At 39.6% G+C, this 10502-nt stretch overlaps 1 protein-coding gene across 1 annotated transcript; it reads right to left on the reverse strand.

Annotated features, from left to right (window-relative positions):
- Positions 1 to 696: 696 nt before the first annotated feature.
- CREB1 (cAMP responsive element binding protein 1) lies at positions 697 to 10104 on the reverse strand. Its single transcript, XM_009586562.1, has 4 exons — positions 9991 to 10104; positions 6352 to 6498; positions 4267 to 4367; positions 697 to 1409 (listed from the first exon to the last, which is right to left on the reverse strand). Exons 1-4 carry the CDS (start codon positions 10102 to 10104, stop codon positions 1259 to 1261), a joined length of 513 nt encoding a protein of 170 aa, XP_009584857.1. The 3' UTR covers positions 697 to 1258.
- Positions 10105 to 10502: the final 398 nt, after the last annotated feature.

Consider the following 10502-nt stretch of genomic DNA (forward strand, 5'->3'; position numbering starts at 1 on the left):
TAAACCCATATTTTTGGGGGGCCAAAAAACAGAGCGTAAAACACAAATTAGTTTCTCTGATAAAGCATCACACAGAGGAGCTACAATCCTCCCCCAGGGAATACTTTTAAATTTGTTAATTAAGATTTTCTTCTTGGTTGGTTTAGGTCTTTTCCTCAATCCTTTCTTTTTTCTTCCCATCTGAAATTCCTCTCCTCTTCCATGCTTTATGCCCTTCAGTCTCCTCTGCTGCTATTGCTATCCATTTTGTATTTCACTTTCTTCTTGCTTTGGCATTTTTTCTTCTGACTGTATCCCCCCTTCTCTACAACTTCCTCAGCACCCTCCTAGCAGTGTTTTCATTCATAAAGGTCCAGTTTCACATATTTTTTTTTCCTTCAAGCACTCTTACTTTGTCGGGTTTTTTCCTTTGTTTCTCTCAATCCTGTCATGCAGGTGTACTGAGACATCACCCCTCATTCGTGATTCCACAGAATTTCACTGTGTTCCTATACACAGACACACCAAAATCTCAAATATCTGCACAAGCAGTTATTTTACAGTTATGGTAGGAAAGCAGAGTTAACCATATCAGTTTCAATAAAATTAAGTAGGGTATTAGGCAAAGGGGCTAAGGAGTAAACAGAGATACAAAATTTTAAAGAGATTTTAAGAGAAAGATGTAAACAAGTAGTTCTTTCTGCCTTTTGTATATTTAATACTGTGTTTGCTTGTGTGAGACAGCGTGTGAATTCTGGTTTTACTGCTGTATCCTCAATCCTTTAAGTAAAAGCACTGTATCTATAAAATCAAATGAATAAAGAAAACACAGAAACGTGTATTTATTACATATTTTAAATAAGGTTGCTGAAGTTCTTATTTTTTCAGGACTTTCTAAAAATGTAACTGCAGACTGTAATGTTTTTTCTATTAATGAGGTTACAATTTTGTGAACCAGGATTAGTAATCTGCCAGGAAAAAAAGAAACTTCTGAATTACCTCATCTGGTTCCTGAAGTTAAAAAGTTTATAATAGCATTATGGTTAATTCATACTCTGCCTCAGGATGCATTAGCTGCACTAATTGGCAAGCAGTCCCAGAATGTTAATTGAACATTTCAAATACTTACAATAGGAATGTTTAAAAGGCATGGTTATCAAACAGTCAAATTAAAGTAATCTTATTTTCACCTCCTGCTTTGTCCTAGTCCAAACAGTTATAGAAAGAATAGCTCTTCATCTTCTCATCCCCACTTACTAGCACCACTGAGAAATTCAGACTACATACTGTACTGCCCACTGCTGGTTTGGTAAATGGGAGTTGGCACCGTAACAGTGGCGATGGCAGGTGCTGCCGTTTCCTCTTCAGACTTTTCTTCTTCGATCCTTGGCACTCCTGGGGCGTCTGAGGACAAGTCATTCAAAATTTTTCTGGCAAAGACAGTGTGTTGTAGAGATTTTAATAAAAATTGAAAAAAAAAAAAAGGTCTATTTGATACATAATGCTGGAGAAAACTGAAAAGTGCAGTAAGCCAGCAAGGAAAATACGGGTGCAGAATGAAAAACCCGCACTATCTTCAAACTTTTATTGGAGAGGATTGTTCAAAGTGCCGTGCACAGATGGGCAAGGGAGCCAGCACAGAACAGCTGTGCTTATCAACACAAGATACAGGTGCCTCTCAACAGGTTCTTCTCAACCCAAGATGCAGCTATCACAACTTTCCCTTTTTCTTAAAAACATGTTTCTTTCTCATCCATTTTTACCCGTTTCCTGCCTTTAGCCACATAAAGATTTGAAGAAAGCAAAAGTATGTAAAAGCCTATCTCTTCACTTACATCAGGGGAACTGCTCCGTTTCAGAGGCCGTGAAGGCCTCAGCCAGAGAGCTGAGTATAAAGGAAGTTAGCAGAAATGCTTGTAAAGAGCAACCAGTTTATAATCTAACACCTGCCTGGGAGACAATGCCCAGTGTTTGAGTGAAGTGATACAGTGATATTTACAGGTGCCCTGCCTGAGAAAGCTGTGAGATTAGCACGGGTAAAGGAAAAAACAGTTTGTTTAATTACTTCCATGGGTTAATTACCCAAAGCCAAAACTGCTAAAACATCACTGCTACAGGTCCCACTGAACATGACTGTAAGACTCACCACAGCAGTTACTGCAGTTTGCATCAGTGAGACTAAACACTGTCCCTCAGAGGACTGTCAAGCCCTTTTCACTGCTGGCATATTCTATGGCACTGCAAAATGCTACTTAGGTAAAGGACAACATTTTTTGTAATTCTCCTCATATGTTTTCCTGTGGAGTGTCACTAGAACTCAAAGTGTGATGAAGCAAACACAGCTGTAGACCCCAAGCTCCAAGACAACACTCATTTCTTAAATAGGGCTCCTAAGGCTTTGGGAGCCAAAACATCTGTGTGGAGCTATTTGGGGAGAGCAGTCACTCTGCTAAGCAACTTGACAAACAGAGCTTTGCTGTTGCTGTTTTGACTCTGTGCATGCAGGAACCCCGGCATTGCACAAGCACTCCACTAAGCCAAGCACCACTTGCACAAATAAAAAATTCCCATCCAGAGAGTTTGCAATCAGGTGTTAGACCAGAAAAACTAGTGGACAAAACAGATGAAAAAATAGAGAGAGAGCAGGGAGGATGAGAAACAAAACCCAAGAAGCTCAAAATAGAAGAAACTACAGCTCACCACTTTTTAAGCTCATGTCAGATATGATCTGGTGGTTAAAACCTACGTTTGCCATCATAAAGGTGGATTTAAGATAGAAGGTGAAGTGGCAGCTTTACAAGTATAGGAGCTATAAACCAACATGGGGAACACATGATGTACTCCAGTAGCAGGATCAAGGTGGAGTTTCTGAGGAAGAGGTATAGCTCTTCAATTCTGTGAACCTATCTGCACCTGTCTTGTCTCTGGGGCCAGTTACAGCAGCTTGAATAATGCCAACTGGGAACTCACTAAACACAGCTGTAGTCTGGCTCAGTCTTTCTGACATGGCCCCTACGCCGGCCCAGAGTCTGAGCTGCATATACAAGTTTTAAAATTACAAAGTTTTGCTGAGTCACCAGAATCTGGTTTGAGGACAGAGGCTGTGGTGTGGCATCAGTGCGTGCAAAGGAGTCCATCTCAATGAGAAGTTAGCACGCACAAGTCCCCTCTTCTCAGTTTTGCTGCTTGTTTACTTAGCTCTGTTGTCTCATGATATACAGCCATTCTTCCATATATAGTAAAAGCAAGTGTCTCACTGCAGAAGCAGACTGCAAGGAAGTCTGTGGCAGCCTTGAAGTTAGCAACACTGCTCCTCACAAATAAAAATATTTTCCCAGATCTATTATGGCTAGGGATTTTCAGCAATGACTTTCACTATCTTCAGCAGAACAGCCTTGAAGGCTGCTGGACAAGGTAGAAAATAATCTGCAAGTGCTAAAAAAAAAAAAAAAGGGTGAGATATGCTCAGGCTTAGAGTCTAGCTTATATTTCTAAGGCCATGCTCATAAAGAAAAAAGGAACATCTGAATTTCTGAAGCAGTAAGAATCCACAGGTCACTTAAATCCTGCACTTAATGCTATTTAGCATGTTTCAAGAATGAAAAGTGAGGTTTAGTACAGCCAGAAAAAGCCGTGCAAAGGCTTAATTAATAAAGTAACATATGACTAACACCATGTGAAGGAACACCTCAGTTGGTCTTACCGCAGAAGTATTTGCCATGACAACTAAAGATACTAGATGCCTATCACTACATTCAACTCATACCCTGACTTCTTAAATTTCAAACACAACCAATTTTGCTCAAGCAGAAATTCTCTCTGAGCCACAGATCACCACACGTTCATGGAAAGTCTCATGGGAGAAAGGAATTAAGTTTGATTGCTGCTAGCATTTCAACAATAATGAAAAACAATAGCGTTGATTTTTTGCAGACTGCAGATTACACAGAAGCCACTTTCTTGCAAAGCTTTAGTGTATTTCATGTATTTAGTATCCATTAAAACTATCTCTAAGGCACCTAGCACAATGATACCTCAATGTTTCACAAATTTGGCAATTAGCTTATGCTCAGCTCATTTCTGTCTTAACTGAGTGTAACAGCTGAGGTTTCTTCCTCCTCCTCCTATTTGCTTATCTCTTTACATCCTATTCCACGGACAGACATTGCAGAAGAGAGATTTCAGTTAAATGGTAAATCTAAAAATAACTATACAATCACACTTTTTGTCTCCCCACGTGAAGAATGCACCCATCAAGCAAAATGCTTTGGCTTTTAACCTCCTTACCTGTAGGAGGGTCGTCTGGAAAGAATTTCTCTTCTTTTCTGTGAGTCTGTGACACTGTCTACTGATTCCTGTGAATCTTCACTTTCTGCTATAGTGGAGATCTGTAAATAAGAACAGCAATCAAACTTAACAAGACACTTCCAATGTCTTTATTTTAAGGAAATGTTGACATCCTGCGAAAAACATTACAATGCAAGTATTCTACAGTGCTTCTACCTAGGCAATGAACAGAAAGGGCAGGCTGTTTAGTAACAGATCCAGTGAAGAATGACCATAGTCAGTTATCTACCTGTGAGAATGTCCTTTATAATTTAAAAACTCCAATACGAAAATATAAACAGTAATTCCATACACCTTTTGCTTTCCATGATTCCATGTTTCCATCCATTTTAAGGAAACAAAGAAAGATTTTTTAGTAAAATTGAGGGAGAGAAAAACTAAAACCAAATTAAGATAGCAGAAACATTTGGAAACAAAGAGCAAAATAGTGAAGTTGAAAAACGTTGATTTATAAATAATGGGCTAGATATGTTACAGAGAGACTGCCTTTTGGGGGGGGAAATTGTCAGGAAAATGTCATACATGAAGATGCTAAAAAATAATGCAGTGCTGCAATTCTGAACATCTGTGCTAAAAAAGGACAAAGATTTATGAAGGAAAGCTAAAATGTTTGTATCCATCATATTTCAATAATTTTAAATTTCAAGTGTGCAAAAAATGTAAAAACATCTCCAATACATAAAAACAGAGACTGTTTTCCAAAAGACTACAGTCATGTGACAAATATACAAAAGCTAACGATAGATAGTGAATAGAGAAATGTCTGCATGAGAAACATAGCTCACAACCTGACATTTTATGCACTGTAGGGAAGATTCCTAAAGGCTCAAAAAGCTTGCTGGCGCCCAAATCTCACAGTTATCAGATAGTGGGCCTGAATTGGTCCACGGCTGACTGTGAACCACAGGGCTTTGAATATCGCAGCATTCCAAACAGGTTCTGGCTTTGCACTGAGCCAGGTGAATTCCAAGCATGGTTTCATTGCCAGTCTCTTATCTTCCACCCCTGGGCTAGTAACTTGTGCACTTATCTGAAAACTGCTCACCTCTGATAGAGTAAAACTCTACACTTTTGACTCCAATAGCTGAGGAGGGTAGAGCCTGCCAGAAACCCAGCACTAAAGCTGACAAGGAGTAAACAAAGATTATTATCAGAATGACCTAGTTTTAAATTATGCATGCCTTATTATTTTTTAAAATAATACCCAGCTAAATATCTGTATCAACTAGTCACAATGTCTACTCTTCAAAATTAAACTTTTTTTGAGCTCAGTGTACTAATAGCAAAGGCATGATGTACAGTCCTTGCCCTGTGTAGCTGCTGGATGCCAAACAATTTCTCTTTCTGCGTTCAGTAATACAGGCTTAAAGTTACAGGTTTTAAAGATTTCAGACTACTTGTCTCCTATGTCTTCAAGCTATCTCATCATACTGCATTATCTGTCTTGTTTTACAGAAGAGAAAATGCTAAGGCTTTACAAAGCAAACAACATTCAAGAGGCAAATTTTAAAACCATTTTTATTAGAGGACTGATACGTTTATTTTAAGGACTATTAACATACAGACATCTGTTTTGTAAACCAATGCAAATACTTTCTAAGCAGCAAAGACTCTCATCCCAGAATATCAGCCTCATTAATGACTAAAGGTTACATTATAAAAAAACCCCACCCCTTTTGTTCACTTCTGAATAGTATGAACTCTTACTTTATAAAGATGTATGAAAATACTGTAGAGAAAAAAGTAGACTAATATTGTAAGAAAAACCATGAAGCTGTTAAACTCACCAACCAAATTCTAGAGGGAAATGAAACTCAGCGACGTTTGAAAGTGAAAAGTGGTTAAACCAGAACAGGAAAAAAGTCACAGAGTAGCAAATACTGTACAGTTTTTGCCTTCAACACGCTCTTAAAGTTTATATAAGCAAAAACACAATCCAGGACACAAACGCATTAGAAACCAGTGAAGTGGCAGGAACATTCAAAAGGCCCAATTCATGTAATAGGAATTTTCTTCAGTCAGTACCTGAACTGTCTGGACCTGTGGAGACTGAATAACTGACGGCTGGGCAGCCTGAATTACTCCATGCACTTGAACCGTCTGCCCATTGGGCAGCTGAACTAAGGTCACCGTGGGCGCAGAAGACGTTGCGTGAGCTGCTGGCATAGATACCTGCAAAGAAGAGACAGTGAGCAGAAATTAGGTTATTGCAAAATCTTCTTATTTCACTACCAAGAACACTTTTTGGTGAAAGAATTGTCTCTTCTAGACTCCAGTTAGATGACCCAAATGTTTCAGCCTAATATAAAACCCCCTGAACTGCCTAAGCCCAACATCTGACCTACTTTACAAATTAATCTAATGCAGAATTTCTGCAGGCTCAGAACATCGCTTGTAAAACCACTGAAAAGAATGAGAAAAACACAACTGTCTCTATTTTGAGGTAACCTAATAAAAACACATTATTACCTTTCGCTTACTTCAGTTAGATATTGCTAGGACTTGGGTGTACTCCTACAGACACTGCTGAGTCAAAGGCAGAAACATATAGGAGTGGAGCTATTTTTGTTGTCACTCAAGAAAACGCAAAGTGTTTGCAGATGTAAGAAGTTAAAATTTCCTGGGAGTCATACCTTTCAGACTTTCTACAGACTAAACCATATTGAGTAGTTGGCAAAGTCCATTTAAATAAAGAAAACTGACCGTGTGTTCAGACAGAAAATCCATGGGTTTGCAGTGGAAACAAATGGTTTGTAGGCAGTTACTGTGATTCAGTGTAACGGGTCAACACAAACTCTAGTCTTAGAGTTATTTCTATGAGGAAAAATGGCCCACATTTTGAACCCTCAGTTCCTAAACACAACTTTGTTTCTCCAGCACAGACCTGTAGACATAGTGGCTACCCGACAGGGGTACGCTAACGACTTCAGCACAGTACGTTAGCACTGCGTGCACAGCCACGCACGTCCTGCGCAGCGGCTCAGGCTCCGAGGACAGCGATACCCACACAAAGCTGTTCATGTCACGCGGGGAAGTCTCACTCCGGCAGGTCACAAGAACTATTATGGGCGGCTGAAGGGCCATGCACCAAGGTTGCTATGTGGCTAGGCAGATGCCCTGGTGCACATCCAGTACTCAGCAGCTGTCTGGTGACACAACGCACGTGTTCACGCCTGGGGGGCTCCCGAAAAGCAGGAGGGTGCTAGGGCTGCCGTACCAGTGCACGCAGCCCTTGGTTCGCGCCTGACTCACACCATCGTAGCCCTCAGGGAAGGACTGCAGGCAAGCGTGAGCTGCTCTGGCAGACCTCAGCCAGGTCACGGGTCGCTGACTAGCCAGCCTTCTCCTAGACACCCAAGTTTGGAAAACTTAACAATCCTCCAGTGTTTAACGGCATTTTCAAGAAATTTCGATCCATGTAGCTACAATGAGAGAAAGGGCTGCACTGCCATCCTACCTAATCTCAAAGAGCTGCTATGTACCGAATGCAGAAGTAAATCCTCTGCTGTCCCCATGAACACATGGTTCTCAAAAAACTGCAGTAGCTGATCGCTGAATTTCCGTAAACATCCGCGACTTACAAGGAAATCTTGCTTAATAACAAAGTTAAGGGGAATTACATGTAGACCCCTCTCCTCCACAGCTGTCTCTCCCTAATCCACAAATTTGTGTTTGCCTTTACCTTCCTTTTTTATGAAAACGGCTGCAGCATTACATGGCAGTACTTAACTCACATCTGAGAGAAACTGGGGCTGAGATTAACATGAGCATACTTTCCTCTGGCAAATTATATTCCTTCACCAAGAGACCTTTTTTAATAATGCATGTCTGACTAAACAGTCCTTGGCAATGACAGCAAAGCTGATCAACCGGAGGCCACTCTGTGGTTGGATTAAGCCAACAGCAGAGTGTAACTTCCGCAGATGTCTCTGACTCATACCTTGTGGAACTAGAACGAGTTTCCTTTTGACTCTGAAAACTACCGTGAACTCACTAAAAACGCAGCAATTAAACTAAGCTTACAAGAGGGGTGACCTTACAAGAGATAATGAAAGAATTAAATTGACATAATTAGTTATTTAGATTTGCCTAAGCCTCTGAGGGCACTCCCTAATGCCAAACACTGCCACTTCACATATTAAAAATATCATAATAACATAACATTGATGTGAAGAAGACAAGGAATTATGTTTAGACTGTTATATCACCTCCACAAGGAATATAAAGCCTGGGGAAAAGCTAAGGTGCAAACAATACAGTGAATGACAACAGAGGAAATTAGGAAAAATATTTCTTTGTGGTTCACATGGATTTTAACCATAGCTGTATAGCTTTTTCTTACTTGGAAAAAATTCTCATTCAAGTACTGGAGTAATTTTGCCCAAGTAAAGTGCATTCAACCCACTACATATATCTGTAAGTTCAGCTACCTGGAGGTTAGTATGTTAGCACACGATTTTAAAACATTCTTGCTTCTCTGGACTAAATCTTAATGCATACCAAGTGAGAAGCAGTTCACTGGTTTTGCAAGAGAAATAAACTATTTCCACTCCGCTCACACTGAAGTGTTATTCACACCACCTACATCCTGTGCCTAAGTTAGACAGTGAGAAAACTGCCCAAAGAGGCAAGCTGGTGCAGGGCAGCTGGTGTCCTGTAAATTCACACTACAGCTTCACTGAACAAAATCACCCTGTGCATTTCAACAGCTCCAATCCCTATGCTATCACTTGAATGGAAGTGTACTATCTCTGGTTTACCAAAAGGTGTAATGACTTTAAAAAGACATTAATCATTTATAAAATGGTAAGTGATTTAACACTTGTGCCACTTAAAAGACACTCAATTCCCCAAACTAGAAGATCTAAAAAACCTGTTTGTTCTTTGCAGACTGCAAATAGTTTTAAATGGTTTTAAATGGGTTTGAATGGTTACAGAAGAGAGCTGAACAGATTCTGTACTCATTTACACAATGGAGTTGCTTCTGTCAAACAGTGTATCCAAGAATGAAACCGGGTTCCAAAATTAGTGATGTAGCTGGGATCACATTTCTTGTCTCTCCAAAACAATTTGGGGATAATAAATGATCTACTACTGTCTCTCTAAACAGCCAACAATTCTGTGAAATTCTGGAGACAACAGGATAACATGAGCTGTCAAATGCCAGGTTGTTCCACTTGACTATAATGTTTATAATATTAATCCCATCTGATAAGATGTTGTGTTTGCTGCATTATTTATCTATATTTTCAGTTTGTTTTCTTCAGAATTAAACTGACTGCTATAGACAAGTTTCTAACAGAAAACATAACAGCAAAACAATCCATTCAATATAAAAAAGACAGTAAATTACATGTTTTGAAAAAAATACCTTTCAGTGGTATGGTTGTGGTAAAGAATGCTAGAAATATTTTAATTCATTATTCTGTTAACATTACACAGTTTACACACATACAGTTCTTCAGAAGTAACACAGCCTAGTGTGATGGGAAATTGAAAATCTCTACTGCTTTAAAAATGTGAAGACAAGTATTAAAGCAACTATACATCGCACCTGTTTCAGAATCATATCAATGGAACCTTCTCTCGGGCCCATGAGCAGACATTATCCCTCTTAAAAAAATTATCCAATAGGTAAAACTATTACACCATATGATTTTATACCTGGGCTAACGTTGCAATCTGTGGTTGTGCCTGTACTGTCATCTGTTGGGTTTCTGCCTCTGTAACGGCTGCATCTCCACTCTGCTGGTTCTCTGCTCCAGATTCCATGGTCATTTAGTTACCTACAATCACAATATTTGTCGTAAGTCTGGGTTGGTATGCAAGTCCATTATTCTTGGTGGATCTGGTAGCAATCGCTGCAGCTGAATTCCCATTACTACATACTGTTTTCATTTGCTCATTAAAATGTTGCCAAACTATTAGCATTCAGGCAAATTTTTTTCATGCCAGGTGTCTGCCTCAGGTTGATTTTTCTGTGTGTAATGTTTCTGAAAAACAGGTCCAGTCTCCTCCAATAACGAGATGAGAAAAAATGCGTTTTGCTCATCTTAAAAAAATTGCTTGAGCAATTGCACTATGATGACCTAGTACCTCCGCAATTTGGAATAACGACCGGCCCTCTGTCAGGAAGGGCACTCCCTCAATGCCGAGGTGACAATATGCCCTGCTAC

This window comes from Fulmarus glacialis, unplaced genomic scaffold (genome assembly GCF_000690835.1).
Source record: "Fulmarus glacialis isolate BGI_N327 unplaced genomic scaffold, ASM69083v1 scaffold18111, whole genome shotgun sequence".
Lineage (NCBI taxonomy): Eukaryota > Metazoa > Chordata > Aves > Procellariiformes > Procellariidae > Fulmarus > Fulmarus glacialis.

What these genes read in the sequence shown, in the direction of transcription:
- CREB1 (XM_009586562.1), bottom strand. Translation starts at nt 10,104, where the DNA reads ATGACCATGGAATCTGGAGCAGAGAACCAGCAGAGTGGAGATGCAGCC. An exon ending in CACAGGTCCAGACAGTTCAG is followed by an intron (nt 4,368 to 6,351) that starts GTACTGACTGAA and finishes TCTTATTTACAG; the next exon opens with ATCTCCACTATAGCAGAAAG. An exon ending in TCCAGACGACCCTCCTACAG is followed by an intron (nt 1,410 to 4,266) that starts GTAAGGAGGTTA and finishes TGTCTTTGCCAG; the next exon opens with AAAAATTTTGAATGACTTGT.